The 27,217-nt window shown below is 39.7% G+C and overlaps 1 protein-coding gene across 4 annotated transcripts in view; it reads left to right on the forward strand.

The window, feature by feature from the left end:
- Positions 1 to 22,249, forward strand: part of samd8 (sterile alpha motif domain containing 8) — a 42,397-nt gene extending 20,148 nt beyond the window's left edge. For 3 of the 4 annotated variants that reach the window (XM_067972577.1, XM_067972579.1, XM_067972578.1), the window contains 4 exons: positions 7,013 to 7,108; positions 9,395 to 9,512; positions 10,784 to 10,934; positions 16,730 to 22,249. In XM_067972577.1, the coding sequence (XP_067828678.1) occupies positions 7,013 to 7,108; positions 9,395 to 9,512; positions 10,784 to 10,934; positions 16,730 to 17,034 (670 nt within the window). In that variant the 3' untranslated portion in view covers positions 17,035 to 22,249. Of the gene's footprint in view, positions 1 to 4,380; positions 4,446 to 7,012; positions 7,109 to 9,394; positions 9,513 to 10,783; positions 10,935 to 16,729 lie in introns of those variants that run through there. The other variant, XM_067972580.1, reaches the window with a different exon arrangement.
- Positions 22,250 to 27,217: the final 4,968 nt, after the last annotated feature.

Here is a 27,217-nt window from a genome sequence, read left to right on the forward strand (position 1 = left end):
AGGGAGTGAATGTTTAGGGTGGTGGATGGGGTGCCAATCAAACGGTCTGCATTGTCCTGGATGGTGTCGAGCTTCTTGAGTGTTGTTGGAGCTGCACTCATCCAAGCAAGTGGAGAGTATTCCATCACACTCCTGACTTGTGCCTTGGAGAGAGAGAGAGAGAGATGCAGCGGTTCAAGGAGGGAATTCCAGAGCATAGGCACGTTTAACTATGTTAAAGATGCTGTATAAATTCAAGTTGTTGTAGTTGTAGGGCCTAGATGGCTGAAGACACAGCCGCCAATGGCGAGGTGAAGGGATTTCAGGATGCACAAGAACCCAAAATTGGAGGAACGGTCTAAAGTGAATGAATTTTACCAAGGATCACAGAAGTAGTTTTATCCCTTTTCTCCAATCCTGTTTCTAGTTGGGAAGTGAAACCAATTTGAATTGACAAGATCTGAATTTAATTTGCTCCTTTTCCATTCCTGACCAAGTTTACAGCAGGGAATTCAGGGAATATTCAGTCTGCACTATTTTGTTTAAGCTGTGAGCACTAACCCTGCCCTAGTATAAATTCAAATCCAACATTTTATGCAGGCTTAGGTTGAAATTGTTTCTGTAATTTGCATGGAGTCTGGCATGATGAAGAATGTGTTTGCTTGGATTTTATTTCAAATTGATGTAATTAGCATGGTTTGTGGTGGATTCTTTCGTTTGAACTGGTTGCTTGCATGGATTTGCTCTAATGGCCTTCAAGGCTCTCACCTGGGATATTTAGCTTGCAACCAAAAAATTCTGTCATTGGGTCAGATTTGAAGAGGTGTAAACAGCGATTCATTTAAATATTGGGAAGCCAGAAGTATTGCTGAAAAATATTGTAGAAAGGAAAATGCAGTTTCATGGGCGTGTTTTCCCAAGAAACAAGAATGTTGGGATGAGGCAAGAGGAAAAGAAAATGCCAAACGTGGATTTATGCTCCAGTCTGAAGCAGGAATCTGATTAATTGCATACATTGCCTCATTTTCATTAAATGGGTTTGGTTTATAACCTGAAGGGATGGGAGGCAGATTGGTTGGTTGTTTTTCACTTCTGTGAATTCTGGTCTGTCAGCTGTTGGTATATATAGTGGCAAGAACTCCAAACTTTCTCCAATGAATTTCTTTTTAAAAAATTAATTGACAACATTATAGTTGCAATAAAGAGCCAAATTATTACTTATCATTATTAATACACTAACAGAACATTCTTAGCTGGCGGTGAGTGATCTGTCAATGAATTTTATTGGAAGTGCTAGTACTGAATATTAAATCTTTCTGTGGGAAACACTAAGTTAATCAGCCAAGATACAGTGAAGCAATATCTTTGCCCACTGGTTCCTGTAGCGTGGCCTTTCTTCAGCGAGTGGCCAGATGAACATAAAATTGCCATATTTTGTTCGACCAGCGACTCGGAAGGCCAGTTTTTCCCTGGTTCTTAGCATCAGCTGTTGATCTTTTCCCATTCACTCCAGCAAAAACGTTCATAAATGTAAAAACTGCTGTTAAATTTTCTCTCTGCCTTCTCTGCTGCATTGGAAATAGTAAACAATTTTACAACACCAAGTTATAGTCCAGCAATTTTATTTTAAATTCACAAGCTTTCGGAGGCTACCTCCTTCCTCAGGTGAACGTTCACCTGAGGAAGGAGGTAGCCTCCGAAAGCTTGTGAATTTAAAATAAAATTGCTGGACTATAACTTGGTGTTGTAAAATTGTTTACAATTGTCAACCCCAGTCCATCACCGGCATCTCCACAGCATTGGAAATAGTTCCAGTAGCTCAAGTGTTTCCTCATAACTATAGTTTCCCATCTCAGTCATCATCATGGCGAATCTCGTGCTCTGTGGCTTTAATGTCCTTTTTGATAATGAGGTGTGCAAAACTGAACACTGTTCTCTAAATGTGGCCTAATTGATGTTTTGTGCAAATTTATCTTCACTACTTTACTATTGTACTCAATGCTCATATTTATCCAACCCAAAATACTATTGGCCTTTCTTCTGGCTTTATCCACCTGCACTTGCACTGTCAGGGAATAAAGTATTCACGTTAGCATGGCCAAGAGTCAGTAACAGTGAGCTAAAACCTGTTAACAATTAACCTGCCGTGGGGGAAGTGTTCTGATGGGTGGATATAAATGAGTCTAAAAGCAAGCAGTCCAAAATTGTTGAAGAAATGATTCGTTGCTTGAAAGAAGAAAAAGAGCATCTCTGATCGAGCTGTAAGGAATGGACTCTGCTTTTGTTGGGTTTGTTCAGGAGTTTCTTTGTTTTGTTGGTGTTACTGTGATGCAGATAAAGTTGAATGATGTCTAGACAGATTTTATCCTTGTTCATACATGAAGAAAATCCAAGCACGAGTCCTTCAGGATAGGAGCATCACAAACAAGATTCCAGCCTTTGCCCAAGGTGTGTTCATTGCTTCTTCTTTACACTTTGGGTCAATTTTCAGAAGCTACATAAATCCATTCAGATCTCTTCATCTGCTCAGGAAGCCAAAGATTCTTCCTTTAACTCCAAAGAGCATTAATTCTGATCTTGTGTTTTTTCAGATGACTCCGTTCTCATTTCCAGTGGGGTGACGGTGGTGGATGGGGATGCACAAAAGACCAGGGGGTGGGGGTGGTGGGGTTAGGGCTGGAGGAGGCTACAGAGTTGGGAGGGGCAAGGCGCTTAGAGGATTTAAACACAATGGCAAGAATTGTAATTTGATGCGTTGCTGTCTTCTGCCCTATCTTCAGCCTCTATTTCCTCTCAAATTTTTGAACGTGTTGGCACCTCTGAAATCTGTGCCCATTTTTCCGGCAACTTCATGTTTTCCAATCAGGGTTCCTCCTCATCAAAATACTGGAACGGCCCTAATTGAAGTCACAAATGACATCCAGTGTGACTGTGATGCACTAACCCTCCACGACCACTGCAGACTTTGACACGGTCGATCACGCAATCTTCCTCCAATGCCTCTCTCCTCCATTGTCCAACTGAGTGGGACTGCTCATCCTTGCTTCTAATCGTATCTATCCAATCGTAGCCAGGGCATCTCCAGCAATGGTTTCTCTTCTGCCCCATCACTGTTACTTCCGGACACCTCCTTCCTCATCTACACGCTGCCCCTTGGCGACATCATCCGCAGACATGGAGTCAGGTTCCATATGTACGCTGACAATATCCAGCTGTACTTTTCCACCACCTCTCTCGACCCCTCCACAGCATCTGTGTTGGTAGAGTGCTTATTTGACATCCAGTTCTCGATGAGCCACAGTTTGGTACAGTTAAACAGTGGAAAGACCAAAGCCATCATCTTTGGCTCTCGTCACAAACTCTGTACCCTCGCCAATGATTCCATCCACCTGCTCAACCACTGTCTCAGGTTGAACCAGGCTGTTCACACCCTCGGTGTCCTATTTGACATAGAGCTGAGCTTCTGACCCCATAGACTCTCCGTTACAAAGACCACTTACTTCCACCTCCATAACATTACCTGTCTCCCCCCTGCCTCAGCCCATCTGTTGCTGAAACCCTCCTCCATGCCTTTGTCGCCTCCAGACTCGACTATTCCAATGCCTTCCATCCTCCATAAACTTCAGCTCATCCAAAACCCTACTGCCTGTATCCTATCCCGCACCAAGTCCCACTCACCCCTGTGCTCTCTGACCTACATTCATTCCTGGTCCCTCAACATCTCAAATTTAAAATTCTCATTCTCGTGTTCAGATCTTTTCATAGTTTCAACCCTCCCTATTCCTGTAACCTTCTCTAACTCTACAGCCCTCTGAGAACTCTGTGTTCCTCCGACTTCCTTTGTCCCACCATTAATGGCCGTGCTTTCAGTTATCTGGATTCTAAGCTCCCTCTCCACCTTCCACTTTTTCTTTAGGACCCTCCTTAAAGCCCACTTCCTTGATCAAGCTTTCAGTTGTCCTTTCTAATATCTCCTTTTTTGGCTTGGTGTTGATTTTTGTATTACGCTTCTCTGAAGCGACATGGGATGTTTTTTTCTACATTGGTGCTATATAAATAAAAGTTGTTGATCTATTCAACTGTAAAATTACTTGGTAATGTTTGACACTAATGCTTTCATTGTTTTCTTCATTAACATAGAGCAGAGGTTTATGTCTTGCATATTAATAGAATGATGTGTTACCTGTCCTCACAATAAATCCTACATTTATTGAGCATCTCCAATTCAGTGTTGCACAAATGATTTATTAAGTGTGTAGCAATATTTTGTTGTTTTTGTTGCTAATACTTTTTGCTGCTGATAGTGGAATTTGTTTCTACCTTATTAGGAGCCCTACATTTAATGTGGGTAAATTGAGACAATGTCTGTTTTCTTTTTCCATCTGGCCTGATGCAGTTTCCTAGATGGGCACAAACACTGATGCGAATGGCTCACTATCCCATTGAACACTGTACCTTAATTGCAGGTAGGGGGGAGGGTAGATTCACTATATTATGGAACACTGCCTTAACTACTTTCAAATTAATGTATAAGATTTGACCACCATTCTTAGCAGGGATGAACACAAGCAAATAAATAACATTTTTAAATAAAGTGAAATCGTAAGACTTTTTTGGCAGAGCCTCACCCCAGGTACAGCACTTTGGGATGAAAACACCAACAACAACTTGCATTTGTATAGTGCCTTTAACTTAGTAAAACGTCCCAAGAGCTTCACAGGAGAAAAAAATTGACACTGAGGCAAAGAAGGCATGACTGCCAATGGTGGACTGAAGGAAGTATGAGATGCACAAGAGGCCAGAATTGGAGGAATGCAGAGTTCTTGTAGGGTTGTAGGGCTGGAGGATATTAGAGATGGAGAGGACGATGGCCATGGAGGGATTTGAACATGATGAGAATTTTAAAATCAGTGTTGCTGGACTGGGAGCCAGTGTAGGTCAGCGAGTACAGACCAGATTTTTGTCGAGCTATACTACAGATGAAAATTTTTCCTGAAGTGTTTTTTAAAGTTCATTTCACTATTTGCAATTGCATCAAGTTTCTGAGCTGATGCACACATCTGACTTCCTCTTATTTTTTCTGCTTGAGTAAGAAACCGTTTTTATTTTGCAGACTGGTTCGGTTCTGTATTGCATGTCTCTGACATCTGAGTTGCATGTGATGTATGAGACAGTTGGCTTTTGAAACTGCTGCAAACAGTCTTAATTGAAAGAAGGGCCATTTTTTTGCCATGTTGTACACATCAGCCTCGTGAATGTAAATACCAGTCACTTATACAAGCAATGCCTTGGGACATCTCGTCTGTCTCCAAAGCAAGAATGGACCAAAAAGTTCCTTGAACAGCCTGGCTGTATGGCTATAGCTCATTGTGATATAGGCTTGAATTCAAATGTTGTGTGTGTTTAATCTCATCCTAGCCATGCCTTTGGGAAGGTCTATGCTGGAGAAACTGGCACATGGAATTCCTGATTTCCCTTTCTACTGCTTCTGGTTTCTGCTCCAAATTATACTTCTATTGAATTGAAGCATCTATTCTCTGAAAAGAGTCCATATAGATAGGGTTACGTTCTGAGCGTCATTTACCCTGCGGTTTCTGTATTGATTACTGGTGAAAATATGGAGGAATATTGCGTCCAGTTAGCCCTTTATGTTGAATGGGCTTTAAACATCTGGAACTTGTGTGTTCATCATAGTGTCGTAGTAGGTACAGGAGGAGGCCATTCGGCCTGACGTGCCTGTGCCGGCTCTTTGAATGAGCTATCCACATAGTCCCACTCCCCTGTTCATTCCCCATAGCCCTGCAAATGTTTCCTTTTCAAGTGTATATATCTAATTCCCTTTTGACAGTTACTATTAAATCTGCTTCCTCCACCCTTTTCAGGCAGTGCATTCCAGATCATTACAACTTGCTGCTTAAAAAAATTTCTCCTCATCTTCCCCTTGGTTCTTTTGCCAATTATCTTAAATCTGTGTCCCCTGGTTATCAACCCTCCTGTGAGGGGAAACAGTTTCTCCCTATCTACACTATCAAAACCCTTCACAATTTTGAACACCTCTATCAAATCTCTTATACTTCTCTGTTCTAAGGAGAACAACCCCAGCTTCTCCCGTCTTGCCGCATAACTGAAGTCACTCATGCTTGGTACCATTCTAGTAAATCTCTTCTGCACCCTCTCTAAGGCCTTGACATCTTTCCTAAATTATGGTGCCCAGAATTGAACACAACACTCCAGCAGAGGCCTAACCAGTGATTTATAAAGGTTTACCATAAGTTCCTTGCTTTTGTACTCTATGCCCCTATTAATAAAGCCCAGGATCCCATATGATTTTTTAACAGCCTTCTCAACTTGTCCTGTCACCTTCAAATACTTGTGTACATCCACCCTCAGATCTCTCTGTTCTTGCACTCCTTTTAAAATTGTACCATTTAGTTTTTATTGCCTCTCCTCATTCTTCCTACCAAAATGTATTTTTTGACACTTCTCTGTGTTAAATTTCATCTGCTATGTGTCTGCCCATTTCACCAGTCTATGTCCCCCTGAATTCTGTAGCTATCCTCCGCATTGTTTACTACATTTTTGAGTTTTATGTCATCTGCAAACTTTGAAACGTTACCCTCTGTATACCCAAATCCAGGTCATTAATACATATCAAAAAGAGCAGTGGCCCTAATACTGACCCATGGGGAACACCATTGTATACTTCCCTCCAGTCTAAAAAAAACAACAGTTCACCACTACTCTCTGCTTTCTGTCCCTTGGCCACGCTGCTACTGTCCCTTTAATCCCATGGGCTTTACTTTTGCTAACAAGTCTATTATGTGGTACTTTATCAAATGCCTTTTGTAAGTCCATATACACATCAACCATGCTACCCTCATCAAATTAGTCAAACACAATTTTCCTTTAAGCTTCATTGTACAACCAATCTATAAATTGCAAATGAAGCATCAAATCAAAACAAAATTCTACTTGTCCAAATCAAATATATTCCCAGATATGTAATTTTGCATTGTGCTGTTTCTGTTGACAGTGTCCCTCGGATACCATGGGCTTTCGCAATGGCTGAAGTCTGCGGTGTTGTGCTCTGTACCATTTGGCTGTTACTGCTGCTGCTTCATAAGCACAGGTAGGTTTTAGAACTCCTTATGTTGGGTTTTTGATGTATTAATTATAAGTAGGTTTTTCAATTTCAATTTTGAAATCTGAGTTTTACTGCATTACACAGATGGAATGTTTTGGAGCTGGACAAAAAAGGGGGGTGACTATGAGCTCAGAGGTCCCATACTAAAAGCTATATCAATGCGTATTAAATTGAGACAAGTAAACCAGATGTTTCCCCATTGCATTGTGAGACTGATGATGTTAAAGATGCAGCAATAATCTTTTGGAAAACCATTTTATTTATTAAAGAAGCAACAAAACTATATTCCTGCAAATGGAGGAGTGTACCTTTTTGCTGGCAATGCAAAGGCTTTGTTATAGTTTAGTGTGCTGATCCTTCATGATGGAGAAGGGGATAATACTTTTAGGATGTGTTGCATTCGGATTTATGATGCAAAATAAAACCCATTCCAACTTTGCTGAGCGCTTTTTAAAATGCAAGTCATTGGTTGTAACCTGGTGCCCCTTTTCTCAAGGAATGGTTTTTCTCAACCAGATGCAGCATTCTTCACAGAAGCTGTACTTTAATGGTCATTTTAGTCAGATTTCTTTCCTTGCAAAACATCTGACAATATTGCAAATCTACATTTTTTTCAAATATTTCCTCACTGCCAAACCTACTTGAAAGTGAAGTATAAAATTGGTCATTAAAAGGTACTGAAATAATTTACTTTAAACAGGTAACTTGTATAACTTTGATAACGGTCTGCATTTTTATAAGTTCAGTAATAATGATATTTGCCTCATTGTTTTAAACTTATGTTTTGTCTGAAACAGAACAAATTCTGTCCTATGATGTGGTACAGAGTTGTGCAGATCAGGAAGGCCCTAATTTGATTCCTGGTCTATAATTAATCTGAGCAAGGACAGTGAAACACAGCAACTAGGGAAGGGAATAATCAGCAAGGGTTCCCATTCCTGATATCTGCCCAGTGGCTTCACCTGGAGTGTGTTAATGTGTGGACATTGGTTGAAGACGGGATCAGGCTCGCTTCCTGACATCACCCCTGAACGGCCTAGCACTAATTTTAAGGTTATGTCCCCTTGCTCCGGACTTCCCCCACCAGAGGAAATAGTTTCTCTATCTACCCTATCAACTCTCTTAATCCTCTTAAACATCTCAATTACATCACCGTTTAATTTTCTGTACTTGAGGGAATACAAGTCTAGTCTATGCAACCTGTCCCTTTTAGCCCAGGTATCATTCTGCGCCGCACCCCCTCCAAGGCCAATATATCCTCCTGAAGTGTGGTGCCCAGTACTGAACACAGTACTCCAGATGTGGTCTGACTAGAGCTTTGTAGAACTGTATCATAACTTCCATTCCTTTGTATTCCAGCCCCCTTGAGATGGGTTAACATCCCATTAGCTTTTAAAATTATTTTTGTACTTGTCCACTAGATTTTAGTGATTTTTGTATATGGACCCCTATAAATCTCTGCTGCTCCACATTTCCTAGCTTCTCACCATCTAGAAAATACTCTGATCTGTCTTTCTAAGGTCTAAAGTGGATGACCCCTCATTTCCTCACGTTGAACTCCATCTGCCACAGTTTTGCCCACTCACTTAATCTATCAATATCTCTTTGCAACTTTCTGTTCCCATCGACACTACTCACCATGACACCTAACTTAGTGTCACACCTGCAGTTGTAGTGAGCTCATTATCTTGCCTGTGTTGCAGTGCTAAATGGATGGTAGATTGGAATAAAAAATTTTGCTGGGTAACACCCATGTATCTGCTCATAGACTAGATAGGGCCTTGGGAATAGGTTGCACGCTGATTCAACTAATGAGGAATGTTGAATAGGACACTACTGGGGAAGGGAGAAAAAAATTGGTTTAAAAAGAGGACACATTTGTGGTCTCTTTAATTGTGAGGAGTTATTTTAACAAAAAATATTAGCATTTGTCATATCACAAAACTTTATAAAGAAATGTGCACAAATAACCAAAAATACACTCTTCAAAAGGTGTTTTCTACAGATCCACTTCTAGTTTTAGTGCTTACGATATGGTTGTGATGAACGTTAACTGTGAAATTTGGCAAGTACAATATGTAAAAAAATCAATATTATTTAGTGCTCTGCTACTAAAACGAGGGATCTTGCAATTTCAGTCTTCTCAGAGGACTGGGAAATATAAGTGTTTAATGTATTGGTAAAAAGAAATTTCATAAAAGTTAGTATCGTGGAATGAATTGCACTGCTTATTAACTGTATTTTTGGCTGTTTTTTTTCACTACATTGTAGGTCTATCCTTATTCGTCGCATGTGTAGCCTGATGGGAACAGTGTTCCTATTGCGCTGTGTTACTATGTTTGTTACCTCACTCTCTGTGCCTGGCCATCATCTGCAGTGTTCTGGAAAAGTAAGTTTGTGCAAACCATGGCAACCAAATAGTCAGTTGTACAGTAAGATGGCTGATGGTAGTAACATAAAAAAGTCATTGCAAGATTTCTTCTTGATAAATCAAATGTGTGGCTTTTAAAATTGTTGTGCTAGTTTTATTTTGGTTTGATAAGGTTATAAATGAAAAGTGAGCACTTCAAATTTCTACAAAGTGTTTGCAAAGCTGAATATGAAGGACAAGGTTTGTGCATTTGAAAATGACAAATATACAAAGCAAGCGATTATAACAATAAAAGGGGCACTGTTGCAACACCCATTTTACTTTATGAATATTTAAAGTAATTGCATGGGGTCACATCCTAGTCCAGACACCCACCATGCATATCATAGTGATGTAATCATCGTCTAAACTCATGCAATTTTCAAGAGGTTGTAAGTTCACCACCAGATATCTCTGGAGAAAAGCTGTGGAGTTAGTCAACAATGAGGCATTTAAGGTCAAATTGTTGATTTGTTTTTAAGTCTGTTAAGTGACTGAACAAAGCTACATTAAAAGAGGCAGTTGGTTAGAATAATGAGAGTATGATGTATAATAAGAATGGAGCAAAATAAAGAGGAATAGAAAAGGCAAATCTGTTGCACAGTTGGCACATGCTGGGAAGAGATCTTCGGAAGGTCACCCTCCCTTCAATTCACTGCAAAAGCCAGATTTCCCCAAGACCTTGAATACTCCTCTGTCTTCATCCAGAGCCCATGGAAGGGACACTGCGGCTAGATTTAGAATTGAGAGCATCTTATAGACCCTCTTGCAGGAATGGGCGTCATTTTTCACTTGGAAAATGAGAAATAAAACTAATCGAAACCTGTTGTGACAGTTTGACCCCACCTATTTCTAAGAATTTGACCTACCCTAATTATCTCCTGCCCCCGCCTCCCCTTCATTTTTAAAAAAAAGTTTGGGATGTTTTGCACTTAGTTTTTGCTCTCTGCTTTATAACTTTACAGCCAGAAAGTAGTGTATGTTCTCTTTATTTCCTCTCAATACAAGGTTGGGTGAGGGCCAGGCTGCATGTTATAGTATGCACTTAACGTGTTTAATTTGGGATTCTGAATGGTTTTCATTTTAAGGTGAAGGTTCATTTAAATATAAATATTGCAGTCTAATCTCATGCCTTGTGTACATATACAAATCTTTATTCCTTTTTGTTTAGGTGAACATTTCTGCATTAAAATTGATAGTAAGCACGAGCCAATGGTCTTTATTCAACAATATATGCTTTTTTTTTTCAGCTGTATGGAGACATGTGGGCCAAGTTTCAACGGGCACTTGCAATTTGGAGTGGTTTTGGAATGACGTTGACAGGCGTGCATACCTGTGGAGACTACATGTTCAGTGGCCACACGGTTGTCATTACTATGCTTAACTTCTTTGTCACAGAATGTAAGTATAAAAATATTCTTAACCATTAGTTTATCATAACGGAGCAAAGACCTTTACTAAGAAAAGGAAATGATTTGCTATCAGCAGTGATTTTAGTGCAATGATTCAAGCTAATATGTAAACTCTAATTTACTGGTGACTAAGATCTTAGAAACAAGTATGTGTAGGATTTTATTTTTTTAAATGAGAGAAGGTCCATGTAATGGAATTACCATCACCGAATCCCCCACCATCAACATCCTGGGGGTCACAATTGACCAGAAACTTAACTGGACCAGCCATATGAATACTGTGGTTACAAGAGCAGGTCAGAGGCTGGGTATTCTGTGGCGAGTGACTCACCTCCTGACTCCCCAAAGCCTTTCCACCATCTACAAGGCACAAATCAGGAGTGTGATGGAATACTCCACTTGCCTGGATGAGTGCAGCTCCAACAGCACTCGAAGCTCGACACCATCCAGGACAAAGCAAGCCCGCTTGATTGGCACCTCATCCACCACCCTAAACATTCACTTCCTTCACCACCGGCGCACTGTGGCTGTAGTACCATCCACAGGATGCACTGCAGCAACTCGCCAAGGCTTCTTCAACAGCACCTCCCAAACCCGCGACCTCTACCACCTAGAAGGACAAGAGCAGCAGGCACATGGGAACAACACCACCTGCACGTTCCGCTCCAAGTCACACACCATCCCAACTTTGAAATATATCATCGTTCCTTCATCGTCGCTGGGTCAAAACCCTGGAACTCCCTTCCTAACAACACTGTGGGAGAACCTTCACCACACGGACTGCAGCGGTTCAAGAAGGCGGCTCACCACCACCTTCTCAAGGGCAATTAGGGATGGGCAATAAATGCTGGCCTCACCAGCGACGCCCACATCCCATGAACGAATAAAAAAAATGGAATTACTTGTGAATGAGTAAAACATCAAATATTACTTAAGTCTCATATGTTTAAAGAAGGCCTGGTGCAATTGTTCCTTCTATGAGTTTACCATTTCTGGATCAATGCAGTTACTCTGCATAGCACCCTTTTGAATTACGTACATTCTTCCTAACGATACCAAACATCTACCCACAGCTCATTGTATTGTAGTTGTGTGCCTCTAACTTCTAAGTTTTGAGTTGTATGGAAACCCAATTTTTTTTTCTACAACTTTCAAAATAACAGTGAGATTGGTAGCTATAGTATTGGTTCCAGTCATGCAGCACAATGTTTTTAACTGCCTGGCTTGAGCTGAAGTTCTCCTGCTCAGGATAGAGCTCTTGTCCGTGTGTTCTTACATACATGCAGAGCTGACCTCCAGTGGTTTCAAATTTAAATGTTTATAAGAGTGTGGATGGATATGTCTACACTTTTTCTAAACATTTAAATTAACTCCAGGTCGGTTTTGAAAATGCCCAGTAGCTGCAACAGAATCCCTGAGCACTTTTTAAAACTCAAATGTAACACTGCACTGAAATTATATTTAGTGAGGTGACACACCCAAGCAGTGTGAGCCTGGAGAAGGTCAGATCAGGATCCAATTCTGGAGTTAGAGTGCAACGTTAGTGTTGCTGTAAAATGGAAACTGCAGCGATGCAAAAGTTGCAGTATAAATGCATGTGCACAGTAACTAACAAGTATTTATTCCTGAATTGGCATCTCTATTTCATAATGTAAAAAGTGATTTGACATCCTAATGGCAAACTTGATGAAAATACTGTGAAGTGATTTAGTAAAACATTTTTACTTTGGCTCTGTAAATCTAGCAGTGTAAAATTAATTCTTTTGTGTACTGATCTTTTTCATCCTGTTAGTGTCTGTGCAGTATGGATAAGTAGGCTCTTTAATCATTGTGCTGTCGGAGCTCTGAAACAAGAGTGCCCTCTAGTGTAAAGAGAAATTTTAAAAACTGCAGATGCTGGTAATCTGAAATCACACAGAAAATGCTGGAAACACTCAGCAGGTCAGGCAGCTCCTGTGGAAAGAACCAGTGGAGTTCATGTTACAGATATGTACCCTTTATCAAAATGTTCTGAAGGGTCTCCACCCGAAACATGGACTCATCATTTTTTTTCCACAGATACTGCCGGGCCTTCTGAATGTTCCCAGCATTTTCTGTTTTTGTGCCTCTAGTGCGTTTTGTTTAGTTCTGCAGGTTCATCAATGCAGTTGCCCATTTATAACTCTAAATTGCATTGTCTTTTTTCTCCCTTTTCTGCCACATTTCTCCCCTACTTTGAGCATTGATTGCTGAGTGTGGTTTTGAGTACTGAGCCTAGATAGTGAGTTTCAGTGTATTTAACAATGGGGTGATGGGGTGGGTGGAATATCACTGCCAATCTCTGTCCTCACCCAGTGTGTGCATACGATCACTTTCTGTGCTTACAGGAAGGTTGTGCCACACTATTTCTGTCACGCCTGGGAATTGTTTTAAGTTGTAAGGGATGTATAATATATTTTTGTACTTGCCTTTCAATACTCCAAAAGCTTGATGGCATTGCTGCACTTCCAAATTCCACCTCCTAAGTGTTCCTTTAAGATGGACCCGCGGGTAAGTTTTATCTTACATTGCTCCCAGGTCTCCTACTGATGCCCCAGGCCTGATGCGTCCTGTTTATGGCCTGCCTCATCATGGTCAAGGCAGAGCTTCCCAGCTGCCCTCAAGCTTGTTGGCTCGTCCTTGCCACTCCTGGGCCTGCCACATAATTTTTATGGACCTCTGTTGCCCCAGCGTGATCTTGCCTGCGTCCCCGCACTGAGCTTGGGAAGCAAATAGTTTAATTTTTAAAGCAGTTACTGCACTTATATATTTGCCAATTACATGAACTTTATGCTAAGAGCAGAGACAAAGAGAAATGGGAAAACATCAGTCGAGATGGTTGTTTCAACATTAACTGTATATTGTTAATTTGTCAGCCTTACTTGGTTTAACTTGGTATAATGGTATAAAACATTTCCCTAATGCACTGTTTTAAACAAAAATGTTTTAAAAATGGACCGGGAAACTTTTTTAAAAATTCGTTCATGGGATGTGGGTGTCGCTGGCGAGGCCAGCATTTATTGCCCATCCCTAATTGCCCTTGAGAAGGTGGCGGTGAGCCGCCGCCTTGAACCGCTGCAGTCCATGTGGTGAAGGTTCTCCCACAGTGTTGTTAGGAAGGGAGTTACAAGATTTTGACCCAGCGACGATGAAGGAACGGCGATATATTTCCAAGTCGGGATGGTGTGTGACTTGGAGGGGAACGTGCAGGTGGTGTTGTTCCCATGTGCCTGCTGCTCTTGTCCTTCTAGGTGGTAGAGGTCGCGGGTTTGGGAGGTGCTGTCGAAGAAGCCTTGGCGAGTTGCTGCAGTGCATCCTGTGGATGGTACTGCAGCCACTGTGCACTGGTGGTGAAGGGAGTGAATGTTTAGGGTGGTGGATGGGGTGCCAATCAAGTGGGTTGCTTTGTCCTGGATTAAGGTTAATTTTTGAGTTTGTTTGATGGGAACAAAATACGACACTTTACTAACTCTTAATCCAGGCCAATGCCCATAACACACAACTTCTACTCAGAGCTTTAATGGAATCACTTCACTGAAGGAACAAAACGACCTCAATCCAGGCTGCAGAATGTTTCCCTGGTTGTCTGTCACCCTCTCCCATAGTCGTTGCTTCTGGTCCGTGCCTGCCATGAGAAACTCTGCAACTCCGTGTCAGTTCTTGCAGACATCCTGGGCAGCCAATCCACATCCTGAACACTAATTAGCACCTGGTCCGCCTTAGCCTAAGCACACAATAGATGCTGGATATAAATCAAGTTTTCACATAGTTTCGAAACCCCCTTTATATTAGTTGATCATTAATGAACAAGTTGCATTAAGTGGTTCCTACTTGAGGTAGATCCACACTTAACAAGTTTATAATCAAAAAATATTCACATAAGAAGAATGGTCTCTGTCCTTAAATCAAAATAGCAATTTCCTAGTCCGAGTAAGTGTGAAGGACCATGTATATTGCCTAGTAATGCTTATATATTCAAGTTAGTCTTTCAGATGATAAATTAAACAGAGGCTGTTCACATTCAAAGATCCCATGGCACTGTTGGAAGAGCAAGGAGCTCTCCTGTTCTGCTTCTACCTCAACCAACATTACCAAAACTAGAGTAACTGATTGCTGTTGTAGGATCTTGCTGTGTGCGAAATGTGTTTGCCGACGTAGGAACCGCGCTTCATTATATGTGAAGCGCTTCAGAATGTCCAGAGATATCTTGAGGTGCTGTACAAGTGCAAGTTCTTTCTTTTCCCAAATTTGAGTCTTGCATATCTTAGTTACTACAGAAGAATAAAATACAAATAATATGAATTGAATCTTTCTTGGGCTAAGAGGTTGATTTATGTCACAGAATGAGAATGTCAGGCCTACTGTTTGTGGTGGTGGAATAAGCCACATTCTGCTTTCATTGAAAATATGGGATTTTCAAGTTTTTTTACCAGTGTTTTGGAGGGTGGGGGGTGGTCATGCTCCACAATTCCATCTGTTGGTAGATCAGTTTTTCTGTGAAAACTGCAAACCTTTGAGATGGTGTTGGAAGGTTTTGCAATAAGACAATATCTCGCACCAGGTTTTGTGTCTCAAAAACTCTGGTGAATAATTGGAGTAGTGATTTTTTTTCCTGTAAAATGATATCCTGTCCCATTTACAATTTTGGAAACCTGTTCTCACAGACTGAATAACCTTCAGCTAATAAGACCCTGTTTTAATGCACTGGATTTTTTAAAACTTTGGTTTTGTGTACATCTTGGATAACATAGTATATAAAAAATAGTAGAATGTCTGATCAAAAAGCCCATGCAGCCCATCCAACTTATTCACCCTTCCTTGAACTTCTAATCTATGGATTATCTGACAATCAGATTTGCTATTTTTGTCACTAGCCCTGTTTTTATACCTGCCCTATTTGTAAATTGCTTTGAGTAATAGCTGTAGTAATTTAAAACCAGTCTGTCTGCACTGTAGCAAACTGCATGATAGCTGAGAGATGATCTTCAGGGGCTCCTGTATTGTAGGTCCAATAGCTGAGTAGGTTTACTTGAATATTCAGTAGCAATAATACATGAATGCATCTAATTGTGTATCTGAAAACAGTATGCAGGCAAGAAATTGGGATGGTGATTTTTAATCACAGTACAACAAAACAGTTGAGACAAAGCTGATCATTAGAACAGAGGAGATTAAAGGGTGATTTGATAGAGGTGTTTTATAATTATGAAGGAATGGGACAGTCCATAGAAATAAACAGTTTACAGTGATTGTGGGGGTTTGGACAAGGGGACATAGATAGCTAAAATGAAACACAGATTTAAGATAATTGGCAAAAGAACCAGAGGCAAAATGAGGAGAATTTTTTTTAATGCAACGAGTTATTATGATCTCGAATGCACTGCCTGAAAGGGCGACGAAAGTAGATTCAATCGTAACTTTCAAAAGGGAATTGGATAAATACTTGAAGGGGAAAAATTTGCAGGGCTATGGGGAAAGGGCAGGGGAGTGGGACTAATTGGATAGCTCTTACAAAGAGCCTGCACAGGCATGATGGGTCCAGTGGCCTCCTGAGCTGTATGATTCTAGGTAAAGCTTAATCCGGAGACTTTTCGAAATTAGAGCAGATGATTAGTGTATGAAGGGCTGCAAAGTGATTGCTCAAAATCAATATTACATTTTACAGTACATTTGTTTTCATTTTATGGATACTGGTGTCAGCAGCTGAGGTGCAATTGAAAATTAAATGTGTCTTAATATTTTCTTTTTTTTTAAACTCTCAATTAGATACACCAAGAAGCTGGAACTTCTTGCACACCTTGTCCTGGGTATTGAACCTGTTTGGGATCTTCTTCATCCTTGCTGCACATGAACATTACTCAATTGATGTCTTCATCGCATTTTATATCACCACAAGACTCTTTTTGTATTACCACACACTAGCCAATACTCGAGCATATCAACAAAGCCGAAGAGCACGGATTTGGTTCCCAATGTTTTCATTCTTTGAATGCAATGTCAATGGCCCTGTACCAAATGAATATAGTTGGCCACTTTCTAGACCAAGGTTATTGAAAAGATTGATTAGATAAGTAGTAATCCACACTAACCAGTTATTTTATTTTTGTTGGACAGAAAAATTATTTATGGAAAGAATAACCGGTTTTCTACCCAAGAGTACAATGGCTTACTTCAAGCCAGATGCAAATGTGAAGGGGGAGGGAGACTTTGATACATAATTGGTGGGTAGATTGGTTCATGATTAATCCACCAAGTGGAACTATGCTCTCTTTTTTCTCAAATGAGTCAACTGTCTTAATTTGGGAATCCTTACTCCAGTTGGTGGCCTTAAACAGTGCGCATGTTTTGTTTTGAACAGACGCGATTCTCACTCAACCAATCTTTGTAACCTTACATGGTGGGCTGTTGGGTAGCCAGTCATGGTAGTGGTGATAAAAAAGCAGTAGCAATCCCCAAAAAAGTAATGCTGCTAAATGTAAAATATGTTTTGTTATCCTGAAAAGAAAAGTTAACACTTTTTAAAAAGTCAGTGAGATGCTGGGGTTGTTCAAAAGGTTAACATCCGAGATCTTTGAAAGAATTTTTCCTAGTGGCAGGTTTTTGACTATGTTTGCTTAAAACAACAGACCTCTGTTTTGCAGTGTTTTTCATGAGGTTTTGTTTCAGGGAAATGTGGTTTTGCACTTGTTTAAGGAACACTGCAAAGACTTGTGGGAAATCCAGGAAAACCTTTTTAAAAAGCCAACAAGAAGCATCCTCGTCATACTGCAGTCCTTTGATCATCTGTATTCTCCTGAATACCACATGGGTATTTAACCAAAAATTACACAAAGTATCTGTTCTTGAAGCAATAAAAACATGTTTTGTCCAATACTGGTCCCTTTGGACGTATATCTGATATTGGTCTTAATCATTTTTATTATGAGGTGTTCAACTGTTAGCTACAGCTTCACTGCATCTCTTTACAGACCTCAAAACTTTACATGCAGTATTAACAGTGCAATGTAACTTTTGGAAATTAGCCCTCGCTGTGCACTCATAAAAACGCTCAAAGAACCACTTGTAATCTGTTTACATATGTATGTAGAGTTTATTAGAATACACTATTTGCAATTAATATGTTTGACTTATCTAAAACATAATTAGGCATGATTTCTAAAATAGTTCAGTAGTTCTCATCAACTTTTAGAAGGCATCTAGCATTGATGCTGTTGGATACTTTACACAATCCAGTTCTCGTAGTTCGAATCCCTCCTGTAATGTCGGAGGTTTTGTGATGGTACTTAACCTCTAGTGGCCTGTCATGAGCACTTTTTTCATGTTGACTTGCAGGTTTTGCTTTATTTTGTCTGGGTTTGTTAGTTATAGTGGAGTACTATTTACAGTAATAAGACGCCAGGCATATATTACTGTTCCAGAAATAAAAAATGAATGAACAACTTTTAACAGTTGTGTAAAGAAATTAACAAACCAGCTACATTTTTAGTTTTCTTCAATGAGCCACTATCAACATATTTTACAATTTAATTAGACTAGATGGTATAACTTAAACAGAGTTCAGCTGTATTTTAATGCACATTATTACTCTCTTAGTTTAATTGTCAGAAGACTGCATGGGCGTATGTGGGAAGGAAAAAAATGTTTTTTTCCCGCTTTAAGTTTACAGGTTTAAAAAATAAGAAAAGGTTGAGGCTTGATATATTTGTTGGCTTCTTTTATCACTTAGTTTTTTTTTGAAGTACCTGTATGACTCTTGATACTGATAACGAAATTATTAGAAAAGAAATGGTGAAAACAAAAAAAATTGACCAATAAAACTATGTTTGCTGCTGGATCTGTTCATCATTGGCACTGCAGCTCTTTGAAGTGTTGTTGATCTCACCTGGATCAAAAATTGAAGTATTACAATGAGTTTGAAATTTTCCAATTTGTGTCTTGATGCAGTGGGTAATGACTGAATTCAATGTTTGTTGACATCGGGACTACACCTACCAATTTTAGTTTGCTACTCAAAATGTATTGCAATAAATTATCAATTCTTCAAATTGTCATAGAAATTGTACCACTGCCTGGTTTAATGTAGGTGTCTTTCACAGTAATGTGTTCCCATTGTACTAAACAACCTCAGCACATTCAATTTTGGTTGTTTTTGTCCGATGCATATGTCAATTACCCAGGTATTAAATTGAAAAGCAAAACATCTCAGTAGATGTGTGATTGATTGTAAACGTCTTCTGTATATAGAAGTCACCTATAGGACTGGATCTGAATGATGGAATGAGGTGACTGTACCGTGGTCACACTGGTAAATGTTTACATTACATTTCTATTGATTGGTAGCTGTCTAATGATTCAAAATTCAAATTCTGCACAGCCTTAATTTTCATTCCCTGAATTGTATGCGCTACAAATCTTTGTAGCAGAGTGCCCGCTTACAGAATTTTGGCTTTAGAAGGATGAAATGACACTTAACCAATGAGAGAAATTTATTTGCATGCACTGAGGACTTAAAATAACTTTACAATTCTTGAAGCAAACATTTTATAAGGCAAGTTCATAATAACTGGTTGTGTTATCACATGGGTGACCGAACAAAAATTATGTGTAGTCATCCACTAACACTGCTAAATGTTTTTGATGTTGAATGTTATTTCCCTTGGTCTTCCTGTGTCAGTGACTCCAGTTTCCTATTTTAATTCATAAGTGAAGGTCTCTGTAGCATTACAAGGGTTAAAACCTTGACTTCCCGTGATTTTTTTTCTGTAGCTCTCCTCGAAGGACATGGCATGTTTAGTTAGCACCCCTTTCCTGCAGTTTGGTTTCTGATTCACTTTCAGAGCAGAGTTGCATACAGTTAGCAGTGCTGTAATTGCTGCTTTTGGAAAAACTGTGCAACTGCTTTGTCCCCTCCTGCTTATTCTGCCACTTGGTTCTTTCCCTGATTAACTACGTTTTTCAACAGTTTAATTTATTGTTGTTTGGCTGGCTGATGCAATAATTAAGTAACTATCCCTTTGTGAAATGGCAGTAAATTAGGTTAGATTGTGAAAGAACTAAAGCGACCAGTCCCAATTTGTAGAGTGCACGAGTGAAAACCTGTCAACTATCAAAGGCACCCAACGTCACTGGATGGTAAATTATTAATGAATGAAAGTTAACTGTTTTAATTCCTTATAGGCTATAAATATTAAAAGCATTAAAAACTTGCATTTGCCTGAAAAGCTATTGCAGCAATTGCATTGAAATAGTTTGATCAGGAAATGTGGTCCACTTAATTGCCCAATAATTCTACGAAGTTGCAAAGGGAGGTACCAGTAATTAGGCTTATTCCTGGCCCCAGTCAGTCCTGGTTTATCCAGCTTTAGAACTGTTGATTGGTGGCAGATATTTTTCGTGCAGAACTCATGTTCCCCCTTTTCCCATGTGATGCACTAAAGTTGTACTCCAGGGATATTGTGAATGGAGACTGCTGCTCACAGTCCACTCCTTAATGCTACAAGAGCCAAACTTTGACATGCAAAGCAGGGACTCTTACATGCAATATTTGCTTCCACACAGCTGTTTTACTGTGGAAAAACAGTGTGACTGAGGGCCAGTGATATGTTCTAATAGTATCTGTTACCTGAGAATTATGTGACCATTTGAATCTGTTATCTTTGTAAAGTATTGTGCACAATCTTGGAGGTTCTCATGAGCTCTGAAATGAGAGTGCTATTTATAAGTTTGCTGGAACCCTGACATTGTTACAGTGCTGCAACACACATCAGTTTTGTCCCTCCAAATGTTTTTCCTCTCCTCCCTTGCATTATGTGCCATTCGCCATATCAAGATGGTGAGCCGATAACCTGTTCCCAAGTCTTTCCCAATGATCTTGAGCTGGAAATTAGAGGAGCTTATGGCATGGGGTAATTCTGTTTGATTTCTCCTGGCCTTCCTCTTGTGGGGGGGGAGGGGGGTTTGGGGAGTGTCTGAATCTAATGCAATACACAATCCCAAGATGGGGCTGCCTGATAAAACTCAGTACCTTAAGGAGCATAATGGTGGGGTGGGGGATGCCTTACGGCTTTCTTTCTCTAGTATCTGTGCAGCTGGAAAAGGCCAGAGTAAACTAGCTTTCTTGTGACATAGATTTCATTGGGTAATAGTTTTAATGGTTTATTGTTACCACTATAATGAAGACATGACTTCCTGCCAGCTGACACCAATATGATCCTTGATGATTGGTATCACATTTACAAATTATTCTTGTCCTGCAGTGCAAAGCCTGATTGCCAAGGAAAGCAAAATTGACTAAAACTCAAAATGGGAACGCTTGGAGTTTTTATTCTTTATTCTAACAGTGTTCAAAGCTCTCATACTTGGGTTTGGGTGACTGCTTGTGCTTTATGCCACTCTCAGTACCCCTTCTTACTCCCCCCTCCTCCACACCCCTGAATGTGTCGTCATCTTGTAATGTAATCTTGCATTTCTGCTATTTATACTGTATGACAGATTTTGTAAATAATTGAAAAAGAATTTCCTTAACATCCATTGTGACCTTAGAAGGAGTAAACAAATCTGTAAGAGGTACTGAAGCAAAGAAAGCAAGCCAGTAAAAGAATAAAAGCCATTTATATTTTTGTAAAGCAGGAGCTGCATATACCAGCTGTTCTGAGTGAATTGGCTGACCTTGTGCTGCAAGGATATGGCCAGTTAGCGGCAGAATAGGAAGGGGGCCTTCATGCAAGGCTCTATAATAGCCTTAAAATTTGCAAAAATGGATATCTATGTTGAACAAGATTATAAGTTTAAAAAAAACATTCAATGTCAAATTTCAAAATTTAGTTCAGTTTATCTGGTTTTAGATGTTTGTGCGTAACTGTACAGTATAGAAGTGTTTGATTTTAAACCAACAACAAAAATTAGATCAGAAACAAAGATACCAGTATATTTTTTTCACAGGTGCCCAGTTATTTACTTTATATAAACTTTGTATATATGAAACACTAAAATAAAAAGGACTGTTAATGGGATGTTTTGGGTTTCAATGCTGTTCAGTATTAATGTTATTTAATAAGTTCAAATCAGCGGTTTTAAATGTTTACATTTGCATTGTTTATCCTATTAAAACTAATAAAGAAAGGCAACTAAGTAAAACAGCAATGTTTTGCAGAGTTCTGTGCATCAGCTCTGTGTAATTCCATCTTTATAATGATGCCCTCAGTTGCATTTGCTGATGTCGAGTAAGAATTCCAGAATGTTTTTGTGTACAACTTCTAAATAAATTTGTTCTATACTTCATGGTTATCAATGCCTTTTTTTTGTCTCTTTTCCACTCCTCTCCCCTGTCCTAACAGGCTGAGAGCTAGCAAAATGTTATAAATAATGAAGTCCAAGTATGTGATGGCAGTTAATGCTGGAAACTACACTTAGAGCTTCGGCATCTGGTTGCAATGCTCCATTATCAATATGTGATACACCCATTCAGTTAATGGCAGAAAATCTTGCTGAATATGTTGGATGGCTCAACATTTTTTAAAATATGAATATGGTAAATGAGATTGTAATCTGTAAATTGCATTTGAAATTATTCTTGTAAAGTTGAGCTAAGATTTCCAAAATAGAACTTGTTCATACCTAAACATTATCCCACAGGTTTGGGGGAAATGTAAAGCTTGTCTGTTTTCTTTGTGTAAAGGAAGCTTGGTGTTCTGTCCGATTGAAAGGCATTTTATATGTTCATGTGTGCCTTGATGGTATTCACAGGTCAAATGTCATCCATTGCTGCTCTACTTGGATTCTTTCTGTTGCTTCTCTTTGAAGATGTGTCAAATACCTCCTAAATTTAGATTCTTTTGTTGAAATGTTTTTCTCTTTAATTTGTATGTTTTTTTTAAAAAAAAGCACATTGTGACAAGCATATCTATAAACGATATAGAGGTAGAGTTTCCTGGAAATTGCACCCAAGTTGCACTGGTTAGGTCACAGATCACGTTTCCACAGAAATTCAATGGCATAATCACAAGCACAGACTCTTCCATCAACCAGCGCAATCAGGCAGGGTAATAAACGGAATTGTTTCTTTTTTTTCTCCTTTTCATTAAAAAGTATTCCTTGATGTATTTAAGAGTGGTAAACTGGTGCAGTTTTATTAATATAGCTGAAAATGGATTTATTACCAAAAATAAGCATTTTTGATAGGGGTGTCCAGCCCTCCCACCTGTGAGTAAACTGATTTAAAATCACTGAAAATGGCTTTAAAAAGACTATATTGAACCACTTAATAGTTTTATTGGTGTACGTATACTAGTCAGTTTCTAAGTAAATTAAACATTTTTTGATAAGAAAAAAACGTTTAAGACAAGCCTCTTAGTGCCTGTGTGCCTAAGAAAATGAGCGCAATTTGAAGCGCCTTCCACAAACAGCGCAATCGGCGGGAATCTCGTATTTTCGACCTGGGGCTGTGGCCCGTTTTGTTTGTGGGGCGTGATTCCGGCGAACTGATTCCTGAACCAGCGTAAAAGATCGCGGGGGAAAAAACGAGTGTAGGTGTTTTTGGACTTAACTCGTGTTTGAAAATCTGCCATTCTTTTGCGCTGGCATCTGGGTGCAAAACTAGCAGAAACTCTACCCTTTGGTATGTGTTAGTCTTAAAAGTCATTTTGTAGCACTCTTGCCTCTGAGTTAGAAAGTTGCGGTTTCAATCACTGCTCTGTAATCTAAGATGACACTTCAGTGCAGTACTGAAAGAGGGCTGCATTGTTGGTGATGGTGCTTTTTGGATGAGACATTAAACCAATTTTGGTTTGCCTGTTCTGATGCATGGAAAAGATCCTTTTGGCACTATTCAGAAAAGAGCAGGGAAGGTCTTATGGTATTAAACCCAACGTCATTCCTTCAACCAATGGTGCCTTGCAGATTAATTGCTATTCATCTTACTTACAGTTTACAGAGAATTACTTAGAATTTACAGCACAGAAACAGGCCATTCGGCTCAACTGGTCTGTGCCAGTGTTTTTGCTCCACACGAGCCTCCCCCCACTCCACTTCACCTCATCCTATCAGCATATCCGTCCATTCCTTTCGAGAAATTTTATTACAAGGATAATAAAATCCGGGGAGAACAAGCCGCTGCTCTTGTGAACAATACAACAGTTCTACACACACCCGGAGTGGGCACTCCTGCAGATTGGCTCTCGGTAACTGCTTTCACATGGACAGGTTTGCAAAATACCAGTAGTTTGTGAGGCATTGTGTGCACTTAGGAGGGGCCCTGCACAAAGGTTCGGTTGACTAGACAATGATAAATAATACCTACTTAATCTGCTGTCAAATCCGCACACATAATTGTGAAAAGGTATGTTTGTAATAGGTAATACAAAAATAGTTGACAAAAATGATAAGCAATAGATAATTCGAGTAAATGACATCGAACGATTATAAAAGTCTTGAAACACTGATGTTATTTCAATTATATGAGCTGTACAACAACTCATGAGCTTTTCATGCTTTAGCTGCAGTGAATTCTTGTATAATATGAGTAGTCGAGTAGCACTTACAGTTTGTAAGAATGGAATTTCATCATCTTCTCCCACTTCAGTACTGCCTGCGGGAGGGTGAGGAGGTGAGCGCTGAGGTCAGCCTGCTATGGGTTCCCTTGATTATGATTACTGAGAATTACGATTCTTCTTATTTACTGACTCACACTCATTCTACTGCGCTTACTCACTGACATACTCGTGTTCATGCATGCTCACTCATTGACTCACTCGCTTTCACTGATTCACACTCAATCGCACTCTTACTCAAACTCTTTAATTCACTCAGTCACTTACATATTCACTTTTTCACTCAGTAACATGCCCTCTCACACTCACCCCTTTACTCTCATATACACTTAGAGTCTCACTTTTACTCTCTCAATCATTATTGTACTTAAGCACTCACTCAATCATTTTAGGGAATTACAATTGCGGAGGCAAATCTCTCAGATCTTGCTTCTCAACGAGCCCCAAATATGTTTAGATCCCAGACCCTAGTCCCTACATTTTCAGGGTGCCCTTTTTAAAAAATCAAAGCCTTACTCAAGCCCATGGGTACTAATGCTGAGTACGTAGGTGAGAGCTTTATGTATTAAACGGAGAAAAAAATCCCATCACCTATTACATGTGCTCATCTTGCTTCCAGTGAGTGGGAACCTTTTCCATGCTGGTGGCTGCATTTTGGAATCAAGGACAATACAGATCAAGAACTCACGTGTATACAGAACTTTTATTTTCAGATAAAATGTGCCAAGTCTCGAGGGCAATTAGGGATGGGCAATAAATGCCGGCCTTGCCAGCGACGCCCACATCCCGTGAACGAATAAAAAAAAGATAGTATGGCAGCGTGCAAAATGCTGAGTTAGCCCCATTGTGCTAGAGTAGAAAAATAGTTAGTGTTCCTACTCCTGCTTGCTGTTGGAAAATTGCAGTGTGCGGTCAAGTAGTCTACCTACACTGACTGATGAGATGCACATGAAAAATAGCTACTTGGGTGAGGTGCTACAGAGTTGCAAGTGGGAGGAAGAAAGAAGACCTGCAGAACCATTGCCCAGGATTAGCTGATGCTTGAGGTGTTGCTGGACCGGGAGCCAATGTCGATCAGCGAGCACAGGGGTGATGGGTGAACAGGGCAGCAGATTTAGGATGAGCTCAAGTTTACTGAGGATGGAAGGTGGGAGGTCTGCCAGGAGATCATTGGAGTACTTGAGTCTGGAAGTAACAAAGTCATGGATGAGGGTTTCAACAGCAGATGGGCTGAGGCAGGGGTGGTGAAGGGCAATGTTACGGAGGTGGAAGTAGGCAGTCTTGGTGATGGAGAGGATATGGGGTAAGAAGCTCAGCTCAGGGTCAAATAGGTCACCGAGGTTGTGAACAGTCTAGTTCAGCCTCAGACAGTGGCGAGGGAGGGGGATGGAATCGATGGCGAGGGAACGGAGTTTGTGGCAGGGACTGAAGACAATGGCTTTGGTCTTCCCAATATTTAATTGGAAGAAATTTATGTTCATCCAATACTGGATGTTGGACAAGCAGCTTGACAAATCAAAGGAGTGGAAGGGTCGAGAGGTGGTGATGAAGCACTGGTCATCTATGAGGGATGTATTACAAAATAATTTCACATGGTTTGGTGGCACTGTTAACCTGCCCCTCATCAACTTCACGCTATCACAGTTGCTGCTCAGAGACAGGAGAAAATGCATACTGGCAGTACGTTTGGCAGAAATTGTATAAACATTTTAAAGATACACAGCCTTACTAAAAGAAAATCTGGAAAAACGTTTTTGTTTTGTAACAGAGACATAGTGCAAAATAATAAATTGTATCAAATACTGTTATTTCTGAAACTATAAAAGGCTTTAAACTTTTTTTCCAAAGACATTGGCACTACTATTCTGGTTCATTCTCTCCTCCGCTCCCCATCTCCCATCTGAGGCACAGCTCATGGTGCAGATATAATTGTTTCAGGTTCACTTATATATTCTGGGAGTTTCCAATTAGTGCACAGTGGCAATGAATTAACATTAAATATGCCTAACTTGTATTTAAAATACTAGAGGTTCAGCATTTAGAAAATGAAGAATGGGAATATTATTTTTGCAAGAGATAATTAGTAGCGGGTTGATAGATTGATCTGCTTCTGACCTCCACATATTAACCCCTACCCTGGTAAGTAAATACTGCTCTTATATTACATGCAGAACAACAACAACTTGCATTTATATAAAACGTAAAACATCCCAAACATCGTAAAACTTCACAGGAGCATTATCAAACAAAATTTGATCTGTACTTCAAAGGTTAATATGCAACTCTCTCTCGTAACAAAAACAGACTTGGCATAAAAATAAACCAGATTATATGTTTACTGACTAGCATTATCTGACTGTTACTGAAATTATTGCAATTTAAAAGTCTAAAGAAAACTTGTTAGTCACTGGCTCAAAATAATGCAGAGATGAGCAAGTCTTCAGCCAAGTATTTTTGGAAACCAAAGTAAAGTTTTTAGGGGCCTGCATAAATCATCTGGCTAGTTTAATAAATTACTTTCTGGCATATTTTGAAACTCAAAATGTTATACATCAAAATGATTTCCTTTAGATTTAGAATCTAAACATTTTCTTGAAATTCAACAGCCATGCCACGATAACAATGGCAAACTTCACAGTGTCATACTGACTACAGGCGGAATTAAAGAAACCGACTGTAATCACATCTTAGCTTTATGTTTTGAAAA

The sequence above is a fragment of the Heptranchias perlo genome, chromosome 36 (genome assembly GCF_035084215.1).
Source record: "Heptranchias perlo isolate sHepPer1 chromosome 36, sHepPer1.hap1, whole genome shotgun sequence".
NCBI lineage: Eukaryota > Metazoa > Chordata > Chondrichthyes > Hexanchiformes > Hexanchidae > Heptranchias > Heptranchias perlo.